Source organism: Amia ocellicauda, chromosome 4 (genome assembly GCF_036373705.1).
Source record: "Amia ocellicauda isolate fAmiCal2 chromosome 4, fAmiCal2.hap1, whole genome shotgun sequence".
NCBI lineage: Eukaryota > Metazoa > Chordata > Actinopteri > Amiiformes > Amiidae > Amia > Amia ocellicauda.
Genome location: NC_089853.1, coordinates 5,851,587 through 5,873,838, shown reverse-complemented (window position 1 = coordinate 5,873,838; position 22,252 = coordinate 5,851,587). Strand labels below are relative to the sequence as shown.

General features: G+C 40.1%; 3 protein-coding genes across 3 annotated transcripts; 2 read left to right on the top strand and 1 right to left on the bottom strand.

Annotated features, from left to right (window-relative positions):
• The first annotated feature begins 481 nt into the window (after positions 1 to 481).
• On the top strand, positions 482 to 8,531 carry LOC136747654 (embryonic protein UVS.2-like). Its single transcript, XM_066700665.1, has 13 exons — positions 482 to 534; positions 634 to 652; positions 964 to 1,029; positions 1,116 to 1,253; positions 1,553 to 1,670; positions 1,844 to 2,022; positions 2,528 to 2,609; positions 2,884 to 3,011; positions 4,906 to 5,021; positions 5,332 to 5,551; positions 6,285 to 6,403; positions 7,360 to 7,582; positions 7,762 to 8,531. The coding sequence occupies exons 4-13, from the start codon at positions 1,133 to 1,135 to the stop codon at positions 7,776 to 7,778; spliced, it is 1,323 nt and encodes a 440-aa protein (XP_066556762.1). The 5' UTR covers positions 482 to 534; positions 634 to 652; positions 964 to 1,029; positions 1,116 to 1,132; the 3' UTR covers positions 7,779 to 8,531.
• A 1,766-nt stretch (positions 8,532 to 10,297) lies between these two features.
• Positions 10,298 to 13,208, top strand: LOC136747653 (CUB domain-containing protein 2-like). The gene is made up of 3 exons (XM_066700664.1): positions 10,298 to 11,080; positions 12,037 to 12,259; positions 12,439 to 13,208. The coding sequence occupies exons 1-3, from the start codon at positions 10,988 to 10,990 to the stop codon at positions 12,453 to 12,455; spliced, it is 333 nt and encodes a 110-aa protein (XP_066556761.1). The 5' UTR covers positions 10,298 to 10,987; the 3' UTR covers positions 12,456 to 13,208.
• Positions 13,209 to 14,105: 897 nt separating this feature from the next.
• Positions 14,106 to 20,313, bottom strand: LOC136747655 (CD59 glycoprotein). The gene is made up of 4 exons (XM_066700666.1): positions 20,217 to 20,313; positions 20,026 to 20,113; positions 17,997 to 18,098; positions 14,106 to 14,329 (listed from the first exon to the last, which is right to left on the bottom strand). Exons 2-4 carry the CDS (start codon positions 20,075 to 20,077, stop codon positions 14,193 to 14,195), a joined length of 291 nt encoding a protein of 96 aa, XP_066556763.1. The 5' UTR covers positions 20,078 to 20,113; positions 20,217 to 20,313; the 3' UTR covers positions 14,106 to 14,192.
• Between the last annotated feature and the right edge of the window lie 1,939 nt (positions 20,314 to 22,252).

Sequence of the window (22,252 nt, the reverse complement as noted above, 5' to 3'; positions counted from 1 at the left end):
TTAAACAGATAACATTTGATCACTTGTCCTGGTAATTTGGGTTTATTGATCACATACTTAGAGGGGCCTGAATTAATTAGCATACAAATGTATTGGTATAAAATGCATTTCAATCTCTTAAATCACATACATTTCACTCCCTCTTGCACTTTCAGAGTGCTTTCTAATTGGACCCTTGATTTATAAAACATTCCGTGCGAGGATCTAAATACAACAATGAGGGAAAATTACATCATCGCAGGGCCTGTCTAACAATGACGCAAAACCTGCACAAGAGTCGGCTAATGCCCTTATAGCCTGGGACACAAGTGCCGAGCATGAAGAACAGCAAACTGAGAGGATGGGATGGAAACGGGGCTGCTGCCGACGTGGGTGTTTGTGACAGGTACACCCCCTGTGGTGGGACACACCTTAAATAAACTGCACATAAGTCAAAGTCGAGCTGATTTTACCTACAAAACAACAATGGACTTAATGGTGATGGGTCTGTGTCTCACATCCCTGCTGTGTGTCTCTCACTGCACACCTCTCAGGGTACGTGCGGCTTTGAGCCAGCATTGACCTATACTTCAATTACTGCTAATTTGGTGGTGGATATAATTCAGTTTTAAATCAATTTTATCCTTCTTCTAGGTACAATACAGTGATGAAGGTAAGAGTGTGATTTTTATTGGTTTGTGTGTTCATTTATTTATTTATTATCATTTTTTCTGCTTCATGTACATATTTTTTAGCATTTCTTTTAAACAAGTTATTATTGTTTCATAAAAAACAAACAGTGTATAAATGTGCAAGATTAAAAACCAGCTTTAAGATGGAAATGTGACCTAACAGGTTAATCTGTTTGGGTTTATTCCATATGCTACACTTTTCATGGGTCAATTGATTAATTCATGGATTTTCTGTTCTTAAATAATGATGTAAATAGTATATGCAGATTATTATTAACATTTATTTTTGCAGTGTTATCAAGAAATCCAGATAATCCTGACAATGACATCTTTGGCCATATTTTGTCTCAAAACAAAAGTAAGTATGTTTGCCTTGTTTAATCACGACGCTCTGAGACAAAAATCAAGACAGACTGTCACATCCATGTTGTGTGTGTCGTCAAGAGAGCAAGAAGGTAAGGATGCAGGGCGACATTGCCGTGATGCTGGGGAGGAACGCTATTAAATGTCCCGACAACTTGTGCTTCTGGCCTAAAGACAATGGGAGTGTCCGTGTCCCTTACCTCATCTCCAGTGACTACAGTAAGTAAAGTTGATGTTAAAATTAACCTGTGCATCTATTGTTACTTGGTGCTGTAAACATCTCTGATACACACCTATCCTTTGAACTTTAATTGGATGAATTATTTGTTTTATTATTAACCTTCTAAAGCCATTGTTTATAGTTAACATTGTGTTGAATGCAGGTTTTCTATTATTGTTATTTTTTTAACATATCTGGATGAGTGTTTTGCTGTTGACTGGTAGTCGTTAAAAGCGCAGGTTCAGTGTTCAGGAGTGCAGAAGTATCTTGTTCCCTGTGTTTCTCCCTGTGGCTGCAGCTCCCAGCGAGATGGATGTGATCCTTCAGGCCATGAAGGAGTTCAGCACCCTGACCTGCGTGAAGTTTGTAAACAGGACCCTTCAGACTGACTACCTGTACTTCACTCCAGTGGACGGGTGTGTATGTTTTTTTCACCTTAGGTGGATTCTGAGGTGAAAGCGTTGAAATCCCAAAGAAATTGAGTCTTTGCACTTCTTGTTTGCTGGTGGAAGGCGCTTCTCTCTCGGTCGAAATACATCTGCCACAGAGTGTCATTGAATCTCGATGCCATGAAACGAACGCCCTGCAGGTGCTGGTCGTACCTGGGGAGGACCGGAGGCCAGCAGATCGTTTCCTTGAACAAAGACGGCTGTCTGATAAGCGGCGTCATCCAGCATGAGGTCAATCACGCCCTGGGCTTCCAGCACGAGCAGTGCCGCAGCGACCGTGACCAGTACATCAAGATCCACTGGGAGAATCTGGACTCAGGTGGGGTGGAGCGCCCTGCAACAAGGGAACTGACATTCCCTATGAGGGAATCTTGCTTTATTTATCTTTATTACCCAAGTTTACTTACAGATGCCACAAAATATGCACACTTCACTAAACATTTTACTTATGGACAGTAGTGCTCAGGGCTCTGGACTCTAAGCGGAGGGTCGTGGGTTCAATCCCAGGTGGGGGGACACTGCTGTTGTACCCTTGAGCAAGACACTGTACCCAGAATGCTCCAGTACAGACACAGCTGTATAAATGGGTAATTGTATATCAAAAATAATGATATAATGTAATAAGTGTAAGTCGCCTTTGCTAGACAAGGGCATCTGCTAAGAAATATAATGAAAACATATTTCAATATAAAATTATCCAATATACCACATAGGCCCTAATTCAAGTAACCTAAATACGGTGCAAGATTGTGTAATGGCCGGTTCAAATGAGAAACTGAAGGAATACTTCATTGATGCCCTTGCATGTAACCTTCTATTTGCAGCCAATCAATACAACTTTATGAAAATGGATACTAATAATCTTGGCATTCCCTATGATTACTCCTCGGTTATGCACTACGGGAGGTAAGGCTTCGTGTACTTATGATGTAACGCCTATAGGAACCTGCAGTGCCATAGAAAAGTCACCTGTCTGTTATATTTAAGTTGGATTGGCCTTGTACAACTTTTTTTCCATTATTTATTTCAGGCAGTTCTCATAGGGAGCTATATAGCCTTCATATCCCTGATCCTGAATTAACACTTTTATTGGAGCAATTTGCACATTTTCTATTTGCTTTTGTTTCTATTAATTTCTTATTTAAGACCCACCTCGTTTTGCTTCCTGTGTCTCAAACAGATATGCTTTCACGAACGCTACTGGAAAGGCAACTATTGAGCTGCTAAAGGATACGAATGCATTAATTGGACAGAGATACGGAATCAGTCCAACTGACGTCCTCCGAATTAACAGACTGTACTCATGTGGTAAGTGAGCTTCTGTTAAGGCAGCGTATTCAAGACAGTTTGAAAACTATGGGGCGCCAAATGTAAAATAGCACACACTTTAGGAAATAATTTAAAATTTTCGTGCACACACACATGAAATTGAATTCTCACACACACACATATGAAATGCTCTCGCACACATATGCAACTTTTAAAGTTTTTTAAATTCTCATATAGATGAGAGGTTTTTCATATGTGTGTCTGAGAGACAATTTCACTATAGCCGGAAGTCGTTTCACTATAGCCGGAAGTCGTTTCATGGGTAAATGACAACTCGTCCCGTCAATTCGCCCTGCAAGAATTGGTTCCCGACAATTCACCCACATCTTACGCTCCCACGTGAGCATTTGTAGCAATGAATGCATTTCCTTATTGTACAGTCATAGAACACATCCGGCGTTCTGGGTTCTACTCGTGATGTAGGGATGTTATTTCTTATGTAGCTATAGATCTTTTTTTATTGTACTATTATTTCCCGACGTTAACGGTATTATTGCAGAACGAACAATTATAAGGTGATTAATAAGGCTTTGACACAGCTTCATACTGAGTGTGTCTGTGTGAGAGAGCATTTCATATTATTTGTATTTATTTATTAGCATCCATGGCGACTTACACAATATAAGAGCATTACAAAAGTTCAATAATACAGTACAAATTTACAGATCAAAACAATACAATTACAAGTTCAAGTGCATAGGAACATATACAGTTAATACAAAATACAACGTTGTGACAACATTGTGTGTTAGCAGGGACGTGTGCGAGCGTTTCATATGTATGTGTGAGCATTTCATACGTGTGTATTCGATTTCATATGTGTGTGAGTGTTTCACATGTGTGTGCACAAAAAGTTTGAATTATTTCTAAATAATCTAAATCTAAATTTGTTTTCCCACACATTTTTAAATATTGGACAAAAATGCTAAATCTCCGTTTTGAAAAATAAATAAATTTGTTCTTTGACAAAATATTTCACTCAATCCTAAATATGGGCTTTGCAAACTAAACACATAACTTTGAAATAAATATTTAACCTAAATCTTAAATCTCTGACTCCTAAAATGCAAACCGCACCCACCCGTCTAGTGACGTCACCCCTCCCGTGGTCGGGGGGCGTGGCATGGGAGGCTACAAAACACAATTATGACAGAAGGTGCGATTCAGGCGAAGATTCATTTGAATGCAGCTAATTGAGATATACATTTGTTAAGTTTCAACACGTTTTTACATTTTCCCAAAAGTTTACTTAATAACAGAAAAAAAATAAGTATTGGAAACGCTGTCACTAAACTTCCCACAGCTGTTTAAAAATGTCATACCACACCCCCACCGCACCGAGAAGGCTGACGTCACCAGACTCCAGATTTACATTTAGATTTAACATTTAATATAAGCTCTAGATCTAACATTTAGATAAATATTGATTGTGTGAGTCAGATTTAAGTTAAATATTTATTTCAAAGCCCATATCTAGGATTTATATAAGTATTTAGTCAAACAGAAAATATTTATTTTTCAAAACGGAGATTTAGCATTTTATTAACTATTTATTTTTAATTTTTGAAATATGTATAGATATAGAAAAAAGCCTTAATTGTTCATTAAACGTGAAAAAACACAAAATATTGAAATAAAATCGGTGATGAAGTGTGCGTTGTATTTGGCACCCTTTTGAAAATAGTACGTTTGGCATTCCTGAGCTGTAATGCTGTCATGTGACCAGCAGGTGGCAGAATGCCCACTTCAAACATTATTCCTGAAACGGCTCTGCCGAGCACTGCCTCAGCGCACAGGTTTAACTGTCTTTACAGCCTTTCTCCTGCAGCACCCGTGCTCTTCCCTCTTATAGTGCTCATTGTCTTTCTGTTAGCAGATGTGTGCAGCTCATTGTTCACAGAGGAAGAGGGCACCGTGACATCTGCAAACACATCACAATATAACCACCACTCGAACTGCGTGTTCTTGATCCGTGTTCCTGCTAGAAAGGTGCCTTTTTACAATCGGTGGAATGAATCCCTATTTGCTGCTTGAACACTGAGTGACTGATTGTTCTTTATTAGGTTATTGTAACACAGGTTTTGCAGACCCAGATTAGCACTAGTCCTGGAGAACTCAATGTCATTTTAGGTAGAGTAGTCCAACACTATTGCTCATCAAGGCCCATGAATCCAGTTGCTGCAGTACCAGGACGAAAACTGACTTATCTTACTATATATATATATATATATATATATATATATATATATATAATATTGCGGTTGAACCTTTTCAATGTATTGTGTTTGTTTCTCTTTAGGTTTTGCTCAATTTTGAAACCTTTGATATCCGGAGATCTGCAGGTTGTGGTTCTGACTACATAAAAATTTATGACGGGGACAGCAAAGACTCCCCGGTTTTAGTAAACAAGACCTGCGGGACAGACCACATCCCAGCTCTGTTCTCAAGCAGCAACAAGATGCTCATCGAGTTCGCCAGTGATGGAACAACCTCTACTTTTAGGGCTAAATACAAAACGGGTATGTTGAAAATTTCAAGCGACTTATACTGTGTTCAAATGGCATTCACTGCTTTTCTGTAAAACTACAGCTTGTTCTATGGTCTCAGATTTGTTCTGCAGCGCCAAAACAAAGACTAATGCTCACCATCGTGTGCCGTATTTTGCACGCAATCTCTTAAGAAAGTGTCCAATCGAGAGGAGGCCATTCGCCCCATCGTGCTCGTTTGATGTCCATTAATAACTAAGTGATCAAGGATCCTATCCAGTCTGTTTTTGAATGTTCCCAAATTGTCTCTTCAGCCACATCGCTGGGGAGTTTGTTCAGATTGTGACGCCTCTCTGTGTGAAGAAGTGTCTCCTGTTTTCTGTCTTGAATGCCTTGAAGCCCAATTTCCATTTGTGTCCCCGGGTGCGTGTGTCCCTGCTGATCTGGAAAAGCTCCTCTGGTTTGATGTGGTCGATGCCTTTCATGATTTTGAAGACTTGGATCAAGTCCCCACGTAGTCTCCTCTGTTCCAGGGTGAAAAGGTTCAGGTCCTCAGTCTCTCAGTAGGACGTTCCCTTCAGACCTGGAATAAGTCTGGTTGCTCTCCTCTGAACTGCCTCTAGAGCAGCGATATCTTTCTTGAAGTGTGGAGCCCAGAACTGTCCACAGTATCCAGATGAGCTCTAACTAGTGCATCGTACAGTCTGAACATCACTGCCCTCAATTCTACACTTTTGACAATAATTGCTTCATGTTTTTCTTGCAGTGGCGTGTGGAGTCACTATCACCGCCATGAAGGGAGAATTCACCTCTCTCAATTACCCCGGCATCTACCCCAACAACTATGACTGCACATGGGTCCTCAGCGCTCCAAAGGGATATAAGGTCAGGATGTTCATGTTGCAAACCCTTCAGTGTCAAACACCACTGCTTCCCTTTACAGGACAGTAGGAGTATCGGTGGTGAAATACTCGCTGCTTGTTTGTCCTTTACACAAAAACTGTCTCTGCCTTCAAGACTCCAATTTGTTAACTAGCAATTGATATTACTCTTTTTTTTTCAATATAGCAATCAATATGCCATGTGTTTCTTAAGTTATTCTGATTCTCAAATACCAATGTCCCCTTTAGTAACAATGTTCAAGAATATATTAAACTCACTGCAAGAAGAATATCGGATGTAGTCAATTCTGTCACCAAGTGGAAAAAAGCCTTACCTGATGATCTGAATCTGCTCCGTGTGCAGATCTGTGTTGTAGAGGGCTACAGCTTGCTCTGTTCTTCCCCTCCCTCTCATTTCTGGCTCAGTCTCACTGTCCTGGACCTCAAAGCCCAGGAGGTGTTGTCATTGAGTATCTATGAAGTCCATTTTACTTTGCCGTGGTTTGTCCGACTCACAAGGAGAAAGTGGGAATCGTTTTGGCAAAGCAGGAGTTAAGAATAGCTGCAATATGAACAGTGTAAATAGGAAGATCGTGGTACAAGGAACAGGGATTAGCTTGCTGTGGTCTGCAGCAGAAACACTGATTATTGAAAGACGGCCCAGCCTCGTTCTCAGAGGACACCTTACAGAAACCTTGATAAGAGCTGTACATGAATTAAGAATTGCTTCAGATGCTTCTCCTGGTACCATTGTCTTTGTATGAAATTGCCGAGCTAAGGCCTTTTATATTTTGTGTCCAACTGAGCATGTAGTCATTTCCTGCTGTTTTCACTTCCAGAGGGTTTGTTTTTCTCTACTATTACAAACCTCACCGAATTTATTTTCTTTTCAACCATCCCTTTGGTGCTGTTTGCATGTAATTCTTTGATTAAAGTGAAAGTGTGTGGGTCTGTTTACAGATTTCAGTGATGGTCCCTTCGTTCCACCTCGAAAACTCCCCGGCCTGTGTCTACGACTACATGACCATTCAGGAAGTAACGCAGTCTGATCCCATCGTGACCAGAAAACTCTGCGGCGACGCGCCGGTCCCAGCCTTCGTCTCCTCAGGGAACATGGTCGAGATCTACATTCACACCGATCGCAGCGTACAATCCTCGGGAGTCCGAGTACAATATGAATTTGGTAATGCTTCTACATCCACCTACATGTGTTGGATGTGCAACACCTTGTTGTGCGACTCATGTTGTAGAACAGTTAAACACTAGCAGGGGAAAAGGAGGAGGCTGCTTTTGAGGATTTATTATAGGTCTCTGCTTCTTCCTCTTGCTAAATTAATTGAATCTCCTGTTTTAACTCCACAGTGCCCCTGCAGGCGTGACCAGGACCTACAGCAGTGAATGAAGAGAAAACTCACCGCTGAGTGAAGTAACGGGTCTAGGACAGTTGCAGTCTCATCTCCTGAACCCCCACTTATACAGCAACACCCTTACCCACCCCTTCAAACTTATCATCCTGTTTTTATTTTCTTCTGAATGTTTCTTAAAAAAACCTGGTACTTGATTTGTGTGTGTATTTACTATGCTGTAAGACATAAACTTCCACACATGTAAATGTTTGCAAAGTATAAGAGTTACGTCAGTGAACAATCAGCATATCAATTTCAAATGTGTATCCTATTGTATTTATTCCAATATAAACAGCACACAGGGATAGAGTAAATGTATGATTTTTATTTGGATTAGCGATAATTAACAGTTTAAATTGAGGTCTGCCAATAACCATGTTCCTTAGGGATTTTCCTCCCCATCAAAACAACAGATTCTCAAGCCTTCCAGTTCAACACTGACCTTTGCTCGCGGACCCCCAGCTTCCCAGTTAATAAATAGATTAAAATGCTGTGATGGGAAAATTGCAAATGCCTGGTGTTTTTTTTCACTGGCAGCTTTTGCAATATCTGAGTCTTGTTGTTTTGAGCAGACTGAATGTTATCATAATGGTGAGCTTCATTGAAGGTGTTGACTCAGACTGTAAGAAAGGGAAGAATAAAAGTATCATATACAGTATAAGATGGCATAGGCTACACACAACACTTTGCCTTGGTAACATTGGCATCAATCCCCTCTTGCTCTGACTAGCAAATCTCGAATAAATACTTTCGGTTTTAATGTAAATACTGTAAACAACCTTTATTTGAGAATCGTCACGTCCAGAGTCATGCCTTCCTCTTTACTCTCGGTCCGCTATAGAAATGTGCTTTTTGTTTGGTTACCATTTATATTAGTCTTACAAGAAGTCTAACCATTGTTACCTCTACAAACAAAGAACCACACCTTGTCAGTCAACACACCAACTGCTTCCGGAAAAAAAAACAGATGCTGTTTTCAATCCATTTCAAAGAAGGTTTTTAAAAGCAAAAGTCCATATTTTCTGTCAGGCCATCTCAGCAAGGGTAGGAGACATGCTCAATCCACCCCACGTTTCTGCACAGGGTTAAAATGTACTATATACACACAAACAACAGCCTCCATACTGGAAGCATGAAAGCACATCTTAAAATTAGTATGTAATATTGTTTATGTAATATGTTTATTGTTTATTGTCTAAACTCTACATTAATTTACACCTGAGTTAGACTTCAGATGGACATTTCCCCCCCTCATGATTATTGATAACAGTTAACAGTTACGTATTATTATTTTTGAATTAAAATCCCCTATACTTGGTAAATCTGCCCAAGTAAATTAATATGCAGCTGAATATTCTGGTATAAATATATATATCCAAATGACGCACACTGAGGGCACACATTTCCTGCAGTGAAATATTAGATCTGTCCCATTCTTTAAGGAAGTGCTGTCAAAAGTAAGTACCCGCCTACTACTACAATTCCCTATTGGTTTTGTTGATAGGCAACGTAGTGCAAACTACAGAATACAAAATAATACAAAAAGAATAATACAAAACAGGCAGACTATTAATATCAAGTGCCAAGAAAATGACTCTCGCAATGATAAAGACCCACCCCCCCACCCCATTACTGATCCCTGGGTTTAGTACAAGCTGACAAGTTAGTTCTTGTGTAAGATGCCGTCTGTCAGGCCAAGCAGGGTTTTGCTCATGGCTGTGGACTTCTGTTGCACAGGTTGCTGAAGCAGCACTTGAACGTGAAGCCAGATATTGCTGGAAACATCTGATGGAGTTTGGTATTTACACAGTCGGAAAACCTGATACACTGACGTATGGTTCTTCCATCTAAAAACAAAAAAGAAAAGTAAAGTTTGGGATGAAAAAGCATGTGGTCTGCGGTTGTTCTCAAAATTTTCTAAAACGATGTTGGAGGCGGCTTATGGTAGAGACATGGACATTCAATTCTCTGGCAACAGCTCTGGTGGACATTCCTGCAGTCAGCATGCCAATGCAGCTCCCTCAAAACCTGATACATCTGTGGCATTGTGTTGTGGACATAACTGCACATTTTAGAGTGGCTTCTTATTGACAGGTTAGAATTATTTTAATAAGAAAAACGGGGGAGAAGTAATACTGGGGTTTGGAAACGTTGTGGAATCAGTTATCAGCTGTAAGAGCTTCATCATGAAATTGAAGAAAAATATACCATTTTATATATTTAGATTTTGCATAGAATAAATACAGGCATTAACGACAGTACTTATTGCATTTCAATTGTGTTTTTCAACATTCATTTTGAACTGTGATCATCAATATGTAGAGTACTAGAAGCTAACACATGCATTACATAAAATATGTTGAGGCATCTTTATTGGTAGAACTATAGAAAAAAGTATTTAAAGTTTCTCCGATCTGGCAAAAATTCAGTTAAGGCTTAATAAACAATTCAGGTAGAGATATGGAAGTAATAATAATATATATCAGAGTAAAACAAGACAAAGGCATGATCACAGAAGAAATCACTGAAAAATTGTAAGTAATAATAAAATCACAATAAAATACAGATTTCAAAATAATTTCAAAAAAATTTAGTGCATATATATATATATATAAACCGATTAAGTACAATGTGAATGCTGTGTATGGTATTCCATAAGCTACTCGTTCATAATCTTAAATGTTCCCAAGTTTTCAGCTTCAACCACATCGCTGGGGAGTTTGTGCCAGATTGTAACAACTCTCTGTGTGAAGAAGTGTCTCCTGTTTTCTGTCTTGAATGCCTTGAAGTCCAATTTCCATTTGTGTCCCCGGGTGCGTGTGTCCCTGCTGATCTGGAAAAGCTCCTCTGGTTTGATGTGGTCGATGCCTTTCATGATTTTGAAGACTTGGATCAAGTCCCCACGTAGTCTCCTCTGTTCCAGGGTGAAAAGGTTCAGGTCCTCAGTCTCTCAGTAGGACATTCCCTTCAGACCTGGAATAAGTCTGGTTGCTCTCCTCTGAACTGCCTCTAGAGCAGCGATATCTTTCTTGAAGTGTGGAGCCCAGAACTGTCCACAGTATCCAGATGAGCTCTAACTAGTGCATCGTACAGTCTGAACATCACTGCCCTCAATTCTACACTTTTGACAATAATTGCTTCATGTTTTTCTTGCAGTGGCGTGTGGAGTCACTATCACCGCCATGAAGGGAGAATTCACCTCTCTCAATTACCCCGGCATCTACCCCAACAACTATGACTGCACATGGGTCCTCAGCGCTCCAAAGGGATATAAGGTCAGGATGTTCGTGTTGCAAACCCTTCAGTGTCAAACACCACTGCTTCCCTTTACAGGACAGTAGGAGTATCGGTGGTGAAATACTCGCTGCTTGTTTGTCCTTTACACAAAAACTGTCTCTGCCTTCAAGACTCCAATTTGTTAACTAGCAATTGATATTACTCTTTTTTTTTCAATATAGCAATCAATATGCCATGTGTTTCTTAAGTTATTCTGATTCTCAAATACCAATGTCCCCTTTAGTAACAATGTTCAAGAATATATTAAACTCACTGCAAGAAGAATATCGGATGTAGTCAATTCTGTCACCAAGTGGAAAAAAGCCTTACCTGATGATCTGAATCTGCTCCGTGTGCAGATCTGTGTTGTAGAGGGCTACAGCTTGCTCTGTTCTTCCCCTCCCTCTCATTTCTGGCTCAGTCTCACTGTCCTGGACCTCAAAGCCCAGGAGGTGTTGTCATTGAGTATCTATGAAGTCCATTTTACTTTGCCGTGGTTTGTCCGACTCACAAGGAGAAAGTGGGAATCGTTTTGGCAAAGCAGGAGTTAAGAATAGCTGCAATATGAACAGTGTAAATAGGAAGATCGTGGTACAAGGAACAGGGATTAGCTTGCTGTGGTCTGCAGCAGAAACACTGATTATTGAAAGACGGCCCAGCCTCGTTCTCAGAGGACACCTTACAGAAACCTTGATAAGAGCTGTACATGAATTAAGAATTGCTTCAGATGCTTCTCCTGGTACCATTGTCTTTGTATGAAATTGCCGAGCTAAGGCCTTTTATATTTTGTGTCCAACTGAGCATGTAGTCATTTCCTGCTGTTTTCACTTCCAGAGGGTTTGTTTTTCTCTACTATTACAAACCTCACCGAATTTATTTTCTTTTCAACCATCCCTTTGGTGCTGTTTGCATGTAATTCTTTGATTAAAGTGAAAGTGTGTGGGTCTGTTTACAGATTTCAGTGATGGTCCCTTCGTTCCACCTCGAAAACTCCCCGGCCTGTGTCTACGACTACATGACCATTCAGGAAGTAACGCAGTCTGATCCCATCGTGACCAGAAAACTCTGCGGCGACGCGCCGGTCCCAGCCTTCGTCTCCTCAGGGAACATGGTCGAGATCTACATTCACACCGATCGCAGCGTACAATCCTCGGGAGTCCGAGTACAATATGAATTTGGTAATGCTTCTACATCCACCTACATGTGTTGGATGTGCAACACCTTGTTGTGCGACTCATGTTGTAGAACAGTTAAACACTAGCAGGGGAAAAGGAGGAGGCTGCTTTTGAGGATTTATTATAGGTCTCTGCTTCTTCCTCTTGCTAAATTAATTGAATCTCCTGTTTTAACTCCACAGTGCCCCTGCAGGCGTGACCAGGACCTACAGCAGTGAATGAAGAGAAAACTCACCGCTGAGTGAAGTAACGGGTCTAGGACAGTTGCAGTCTCATCTCCTGAACCCCCACTTATACAGCAACACCCTTACCCACCCCTTCAAACTTATCATCCTGTTTTTATTTTCTTCTGAATGTTTCTTAAAAAAACCTGGTACTTGATTTGTGTGTGTATTTACTATGCTGTAAGACATAAACTTCCACACATGTAAATGTTTGCAAAGTATAAGAGTTACGTCAGTGAACAATCAGCATATCAATTTCAAATGCGTATCCTATTGTATTTATTCCAATATAAACAGCACACAGGGATAGAGTAAATGTATGATTTTTATTTGGATTAGCGATAATTAACAGTTTAAATTGAGGTCTGCCAATAACCATGTTCCTTAGGGATTTTCCTCCCCATCAAAACAACAGATTCTCAAGCCTTCCAGTTCAACACTGACCTTTGCTCGCGGACCCCCAGCTTCCCAGTTAATAAATAGATTAAAATGCTGTGATGGGAAAATTGCAAATGCCTGGTGTTTTTTTTCACTGGCAGCTTTTGCAATATCTGAGTCTTGTTGTTTTGAGCAGACTGAATGTTATCATAATGGTGAGCTTCATTGAAGGTGTTGACTCAGACTGTAAGAAAGGGAAGAATAAAAGTATCATATACAGTATAAGATGGCATAGGCTACACACAACACTTTGCCTTGGTAACATTGGCATCAATCCCCTCTTGCTCTGACTAGCAAATCTCGAATAAATACTTTCGGTTTTAATGTAAATACTGTAAACAACCTTTATTTGAGAATCGTCACGTCCAGAGTCATGCCTTCCTCTTTACTCTTGGTCCGCTATAGAAATGTGCTTTTTGTTTGGTTACCATTTATATTAGTCTTACAAGAAGTCTAACCATTGTTACCTCTACAAACAAAGAACCACACCTTGTCAGTCAACACACCAACTGCTTCCGGAAAAAAAAACAGATGCTGTTTTCAATCCATTTCAAAGAAGGTTTTTAAAAGCAAAAGTCCATATTTTCTGTCAGGCCATCTCAGCAAGGGTAGGAGACATGCTCAATCCACCCCACGTTTCTGCACAGGGTTAAAATGTACTATATACACACAAACAACAGCCTCCATACTGGAAGCATGAAAGCACATCTTAAAATTAGTATGTAATATTGTTTATGTAATATGTTTATTGTTTATTGTCTAAACTCTACATTAATTTACACCTGAGTTAGACTTCAGATGGACATTTCCCCCCCTCATGATTATTGATAACAGTTAACAGTTACGTATTATTATTTTTGAATTAAAATCCCCTATACTTGGTAAATCTGCCCAAGTAAATTAATATGCAGCTGAATATTCTGGTATAAATATATATATCCAAATGACGCACACTGAGGGCACACATTTCCTGCAGTGAAATATTAGATCTGTCCCATTCTTTAAGGAAGTGCTGTCAAAAGTAAGTACCCGCCTACTACTACAATTCCCTATTGGTTTTGTTGATAGGCAACGTAGTGCAAACTACAGAATACAAAATAATACAAAAAGAATAATACAAAACAGGCAGACTATTAATATCAAGTGCCAAGAAAATGACTCTCGCAATGATAAAGACCCACCCCCCCACCCCATTACTGATCCCTGGGTTTAGTACAAGCTGACAAGTTAGTTCTTGTGTAAGATGCCGTCTGTCAGGCCAAGCAGGGTTTTGCTCATGGCTGTGGACTTCTGTTGCACAGGTTGCTGAAGCAGCACTTGAATGTGAAGCCAGATATTGCTGGAAACATCTGATGGAGTTTGGTATTTACACAGTCGGAAAACCTGATACACTGACGTATGGTTCTTCCATCTAAAAACAAAAAAGAAAAGTAAAGTTTGGGATGAAAAAGCATGTGGTCTGCGGTTGTTCTCAAAATTTTCTAAAACGATGTTGGAGGCGGCTTATGGTAGAGACATGGAAATTCAATTCTCTGGCAACAGCTCTGGTGGACATTCCTGCAGTCAGCATGCCAATGCAGCTCCCTCAAAACCTGATACATCTGTGGCATTGTGTTGTGGACATAACTGCACATTTTAGAGTGGCTTCTTATTGACAGGTTAGAATTATTTTAATAAGAAAAACGGGGGAGAAGTAATACTGGGGTTTGGAAACGTTGTGGAATCAGTTATCAGATGTAAGAGCTTCATCATGAAATTGAAGAAAAATATACCATTTTATATATTTAGATTTTGCATAGAATAAATACAGGCATTAACGACAGTACTTATTGCATTTCAATTGTGTTTTTCAACATTCATTTTGAACTGTGATCATCAATATGTAGAGTACTAGAAGCTAACACATGCATTACATAAAATATGTTGAGGCATCTTTATTGGTAGAACTATAGAAAAAAGTATTTAAAGTTTCTCCGATCTGGCAAACATTCAGTTAAGGCTTAATAAACAATTCAGGTAGAGATATGGAAGTAATAATAATATATATCAGAGTAAAACAAGACAAAGGCATGATCACAGAAGAAATCACTGAAAAATTGTAAGTAATAATAAAATCACAATAAAATACAGATTTCAAAATAATTTCAAAAAAATTTAGTGCATATATATATATAAACCGATTAAGTACAATGCGAATGCTGTGTACGGTATTCCATAAGCTACTCGTTCATAATCTTAAATGTTCCCAAGTTTTCAGCTTCAACCACATTGCTTGGGAGTTTGTGCCAGATTGTAACAACTCTCTGTGTGAAGAAGTGTCTCCTGTTTTCTGTCTTGAATGCCTTGAAGTCCATTTTCCATTTGTGTCCCCGGGTGCGTGTGTCCCTGCTGATCTGGAAAAGCTCCTCTGGTTTGATGTGGTCGATGCCTTTCATGATTTTGAAGACTTGAATCAAGTCCCCATGTAGTCTCCTCTGTTCCAGGGTGAAAAGGTTCAGGTCATCAGTCTCTCAGTAGGACATTCCCTTCAGACCTGGAATAAGTCTGGTTGCTCTCCTCTGAACTGCCTCTAGAGCAGCGATATCTTTCTTGAAGTGTGGAGCCCAGAACTGTACACAGTATCCAGATGAGCTCTAACTAGCGCATTGTACAGTCTGAACATCACTGCCCTTGTTCTCAATTCTACACTTTTGACAATATACCCTAACATCCTGTTTGCCTTTTTTATTGCTTCCCCACATTGTCTGGATGGAGAAAGTGAGGAGTCCACATAGACTCCTAGGTCTTTCTCATGCGTTACTTCATCTAGTTCTATTCCTCCCATAGTGTAATTATAGTGGACATTTTTGTTACCTGCATGTAATACCTTGCACTTGTCCACATTGAATTTCATCTGCCAGGTGTCGGCCCACAACTGAATATTATCTAAGTCCCTCTGAATAGCCTGTGCTGCCAAGATTGTATCTGCTGAGCCACCTATTTTAGTATCATCTGCAAATTTGACAAGTTTGCTAACTATCCCAGAGTCCAGATCATTAATATAGATTAGAAAAAGCACAGGCCCTAGTACTGATCCCTGTGGAACTCCACTAACAACCTCTCTCCAGTTAGAAGCAACTCCTCTAATCGACACCCTCTGTTTCCTAGACATCAACCAGTTCATAATCCATCTACTTACATTACCCTGAATGCCTACAGCTTCCAATTTGAGGATCAGTCTTTGGTGTGGAACCTTATCAAAAGCTTTTTGGAAATCTAAGTATATCATATCATATGTTTTCACATGATCTACAGCTGCAGTTGCATGTTCAAAAGACTCAAATAAATTAGTTAGCTTTCCTGATCCCTTTCTTAAGATCTCTATGCAGTTCTATATATTCTTTGTATATTGTTTCGTCTCCATCCATTTTGTTTGTGCTATACAATATTTTATTTCTCTTTATATTTTTTTGCATACTTCTATTAAACCATTTTGGTCAATGTTTTTGGTCCTCAAATTTGCTAAGTTTTGGTACAAATTTCTCCTGAGCCTCCAGTAGTATATTCTTAAAATATACCCATCCATTTTTTACTGAATCTGTATCCAGTCTGCTCCAGTCCACCTCTTCTAAGTGCCGCCTCATAGCTTCAAGGTTTGCTTTTCTAAAATTTTTAGACTTGGTCCTTGTTTTTTGAAAGTATGCCTCAAAGCTAACCATAGCTTTGACCAGTAGCCCGTCTACTAGTTTAGGGAGATCTGCAACCTGAGCACCAGGCAGGCAAGATACCATGCGGGTCTCCTTATCACTAGAACACAGGTGTGATCTACGCCTCTAAGGATCGAGTCTCGTACTATATACCTCCCTGTTCTGGGGTGAGTGGACACCATGGTGCTCTGGTGCTCAACTGCCCTCCCATCACCCTCTGAGCTGTCACTGTCCAACTCGGTGTCCAGCAGTTGGAACCTGTTGGGCAATTCTAGCTCTTGGGATGTCTGTAAGGCTTGTGAGCACCCTTTTCTGCAGTTATGACCTACTGTAACCCAGCAGTTCTGTCCACTTTCCTGCTCTGAGGTCTCAACTCTCCTAGGTTTTGGCTGCACACCATCTCTCTCATGGGCTGATTCTTCCAATTCTTCCATATCACTAATACAGCGCAGATCACCAAGCTGAGCCTCAAGATCACAGACCTTGATCTCTAGGATTTCAACATGTCGACAACGTTCACAAATGAAATCTTCTTGGATGAGTTCATCCAGGAAGGCAATCATTCTGCAAACCTGACACTGTAGTGGCCACATGCTTCTGAATGTTACAGTTTTTCAGTCTCTTGGTTTCTGTTTCCATGTCAACTCCTTAGCTTTCTTTGTCACAGAGAAACAGCGCAGCTCTTTCTCAACAGCTACTTTAAGTAGCTTTTGTGTACCTGCCCCCAATTCACACCTGGTTCCTCCTGGAACAGAATTCCTGCTAGTCCTAGACTAAATCACCTTTCTTCAACCTATTTACTTTCGCCAACTCAGCAGCTGAACTGAATTGACTTCAATTAAAGGCAAAGTGTACTGTCGTGTGTCTGTCTGTGGCAACTTGTAAATACATTGTATGGGGTGAGTGCAGTTTTTCAAAACTGAAGCTGAAAAATAACTCCCTTCACTCAATGATGACTTACAATATCTGTTGAACATGAATTGGCTCAATGTCTGGATTTAACACAGACTGGAGGTGCAATTGCAGGAGAAATGCCAGACGGGTCAATTTTCATTAGTGGTAAGAATATACTGTTGCTTTCTTGCTGCCTGGTGGGTGTTTCAGGGGGACTAAAGTCTGTGCAAATTAGAATGATGTCTATATTCTGTCTATGCAGACAGAATCCAGTTTAAGTTTCACAAAGTAAAATAAGTGATGGTGTAATGTGGTATCCACCTGGGTCGACAAATATTGCTGTCACACAGGGCGCAAAACTGTCCAGAGCTGGGGTTGCCTTTCCATCCCCCTCAAGTGCCCCCTCAGCCCCACCCCCCACAAATGGCATTGTATCGATTGCGCACAATGAATAATAATAATTAAAATAATAATAATAATAATTAAAATAAGGGGAACCTTTTTCACTGAGGGTCAGGCAGGCATCCTCGTACGTGCAGTACTCCGTATTGGCACAGCAGCCTGAGTCATCTGAGCACTTGTAGCACTTTAGAGCTGAACCTGTAAGAAATGGAAAAAAGACACACTGTAGGTTCAGTCAACTTGCAGGTGCAACTACGATTTCAGTTCCCCTAGAAATCAGGTGGATGTGTGCATGCACTGGCAGCAAACCCCACTCACAGGGGCACGGTTTTTTATAGTCGGTGTCGGAAAATTCTAGAAGGGTATAGCTTGGAATGTGGGAGGAGTAACATTTTTATGCAGCCAATCACTTTGCAGGAAATACTTGTCAGTCATTCTTTATACAACCAATCGCCTTCTTCATTTATAAAAGTACGGCAGGAGAAAAAACGAAGAGGGAGGAAACAAATGTGTCTCGGTGGTGTGTTACTGCCGAAGAGATTGGGTTAATGTTAATAAATTGATAGTCATTTTGAGGTTGTTAATCAGGAGATGCAACTGCTTATGAATGTTATTTTTACAATCAGCTGGGTTCGTGGAATTACAATGTTTCACTCCCTATCATTTTAAAAATCAATGGAAGTTAGCAGCTGTAGGCAAGGCTAGTTAGATAGGACAAACAAACCAATTTGACATTTAACATTCATTGTGAAAAAGTATACTGGGTCAAAATCGTACAAAAGTAGAATACTATTTTGATTTATTACAGTACTTTTCAACAATGGATATATTAAACATTCTATTTTGATTTAGCTTTGAAAAGCATATATGATCTAAAACAATTATCAAGCTGAATACATATGATGACACTATTCACTGTAAACATCAATGCGACTTTTGTACGTTACTCACTAGGGGTTGTATACCTTGTTTGGTTGCATTTGACTTCTACATTTTACGCTTCCAGTGTGTATCCTCCTTAATAAACGTTATGTTTTGTTTTTGAAATTTTACAAACAACTGACCCACTGACAGTGTTGTGCAGTAGTAGAAGAGTCTGAAAATGTACATAAATATGTAATAATTTAAAAAATGGTGCCCCCTTGTTTATTAAGAGTAAATGCACACCAGAGTGACAAAAGTGGTTGAGTGTGCAGGTGTGAGAGACGCACACTCGCAGTATAAATGTGGACATTTTTGGATAGCTCCAACTTGATATTCAGAGTTCAATAAATTTTTCGGTCAGTGTAAAAAATGGTGCAGCTTATTTTTCGTTTGCAAAAAACTGTTCTCCTGCAAATTTTTAGTTTCCAAATAGCTTTATACATTTTATACAATATGTTTGTAATGTGTAACCAATGCGAACTAAACATTTTGTAAATGTTCTGCAACAATTTCACATACTGCAGTAGATTAAGCGTGCTTTTGAATTTTTGAAAGATTTTTTATTTTTTAACATTCTTTGAATTTGCCAAGTTCAGTCGGTACGTTCCTGAGTCGCTTTTTCCACTTAGTTTCAGTGTAACCAGTGTGTATCCATATCCACTTTCACTGTAGTCGTTACACTGAAACTAAGCAGCACATCAGTGGGAAAAGCCCATCAGAAACCTACGAACTCGGCAATTTTAACAACCGTCAAAATATAGACTACGGAAAAAAAACTTGAACAAATTCAAAATCACGGGCTGCGTTTCCACAGCGTCTGACGTCAGACGGACGAAAAACACCTTCCACCAACCGCGCAGTAATCGATGGAAGTGATCGACATGATTTTAAAAGTTACATATAGCTATACTAATCGCGCTTTTCAGATTAGTTTATTATTATAATAATAATAATTTGGAATCGCCCATCATTTAGGTTACAGGTCTCTGTATCATAGCAACAGCAGCAGCAGCAGCTCAGTGACGTCACGCAGCAGCCCTGCGCGTCTCCGCAGTTTCGTGCAGAACTGCTCAACTGCGCGCATCTGCGCATCTCTGCGTTTCACTGAGACACCAACAGGTCACTGTTTCCCTGAGAAACTGTCAGATGTCTGCGTTTCACTGACACACGGCAGGTCCGCAGACCCACGGGCAGCACTCACCGAGCCCGAGCAGCGCAGCGCACAGGACCAGCATCAGCACCGGCTTCTTCATCCTCACGGGCTTCTGTCCTGCGTCACCGCGATTCCCCTGCATGCAAATCAATCCATCAATACACTTATTCGTGCTTTATTGAAAATGCAACAACAACGTCCTGTATTTTCTTTGTCGTGCGGTTATTCGCAAACATCACCTAAAGCCTTTATTGCGACAAAGCCGCTGTTCCCGCTCGTGGCCGACCTGCCGTCTCACCTGCGCGCGCTCGGTCTGTCCACTGCGCGCGCCGCGGCGCCCCCACACCGCAGCACAGGCCCCGCCCCCCGGCTCAGCCAATAGCGAGCGCCACGCTCATCACGTGTGCCACGTGTTGATGTTTTGGTTATTTTGGGACTGGTTTTTGGGTCGTATAAATAAAATCTACAATCTAATTATGGCTTTTAATGAAATCTATACACAATCTGTATTTTATAGAGCAGTAATGGGTTAGTCATATATGTATCTACTTGTGTGTGACACACATTTATTTTTCTTGTTGTTCTTAGAAGTGGTTAATTGAAAGGTAACAATGACGTTTAAAGAACACTGGAAAATATACCTGGTTATAGTATAGTGTTCATGCTTATTTCTCCCTGTGAGTTTAGCAGCCTTCAAGGCCATAGCTTAATCATTGATGATATAGTCCTATGTACAGAAGAACACATCCAAACAGACATGATCCACTGCATCCTTGTGCTCACCTTATGACCTTAGGCATGGGCACAGCAGAGGGGCCTATGGCAACATGGTCTCATCACGCATGGAGCTCATGGTATAGAGGTGTTCCAGTACGATTGGTTGAGATTAAATTTATGAAGTTACAACTGAACAAAGGAGTAGAAGAACAAAAAGAAGGAGAAGGACAGGAGGAAGAAGAGAGATGACACACACAGCTGGCGGCTGCAGACCGAGACATTGGGACATTGGGAATGACCTGCTTCTTTTCTGTAACTAAACAGAAGCTTAATATTACATGTTTTATGAATATAATCAAATTATATTAGTTTCACATTAAATCTGTCTCAAATTATTGATTATTGCACACCTGTGACTTGACAAATAATCTCATTGAGGTGATACGACTTTCAGTTAAACTGTTAAACAACTTGTCTGGAAATCAGACATAGAACAATTCCTCTGACAACACGATGGTATTTCAGCCATAATCAGTGCCCTGAAGAGTGTGCTGTCCTGGCATTACTCAGTACATTGTACATATATATTTTATTTATCATTACTAAATAGGGGTCTGGATTGTGATTCACTCAGAGAATAGACCAAAGAAGTAAGGTTGGGTTTCTCAATGTAGCACACACACACACACCTTAGAAATCAATGCAAAGCAGCAGGGAATCTTGTGATCAGGGACTAAGTCTTGAAAATACTCAATTATATTAAAATCTACTACAAATCAATAGTTATTAAATTGTGTAGGCACACGTTTGCATGGAGGGGGAGTAGCCGGGGAGCATGGTACAACAAGCTGATTATGAGGACATCAGTTTTGATTTTGCAGCTGGACGTCTGACAATGGCTCAGTGTGTGTCCGTGCCCACAACTGTCCCGCACTCTGCCGTCTCCTACACGGACAATGAAGAGGGACTGGACTCTGTGGTGCTGTTGTGATGTTATCTTTGTCACCCGTTATTTTGCTTTGTTGCCAGTTTGCTCTCTTACACTTATTGTGCATGAAGTGACATTTTAATTTGTAATGTTTTCTGCAAATGTGGTTTGTTGGTTCTATGGTGTTATTGATGCAGTGACACTGAGTGTCCAGACAGAAGCGCATTATAACCCATGTGCACGTCAGTAACAACATATTTATATTAAACTCACTGCGAGACGCATATCGCATGTGATCAAACTGAATCTGCTCCATGTGCAGATCTATGTTCTACAGCAGTGGTTCCCAACCCTCTCAATTACTTAATTGAACCCTTGATTGAACTAATAATTTCCTAAATCAGAGCCTTTAATTATTTTAAACAGTAGGGGTTTTAATTTAAGTATATAATTGTATAAAGAACTTATTAAAGAATCAACTCTTTTATTTCACAATTTAAAAAGTCAAATCTAAGTAGATTGCTAATTCAATTAGATTCAATTATGTAATTGAGAGCTCAGTTAGGGTAGGGCCTCCTCCAGGACCAGGACTGAGAAACAGTTCTAGAGGGCTACAGTTTGTGCTTGCTC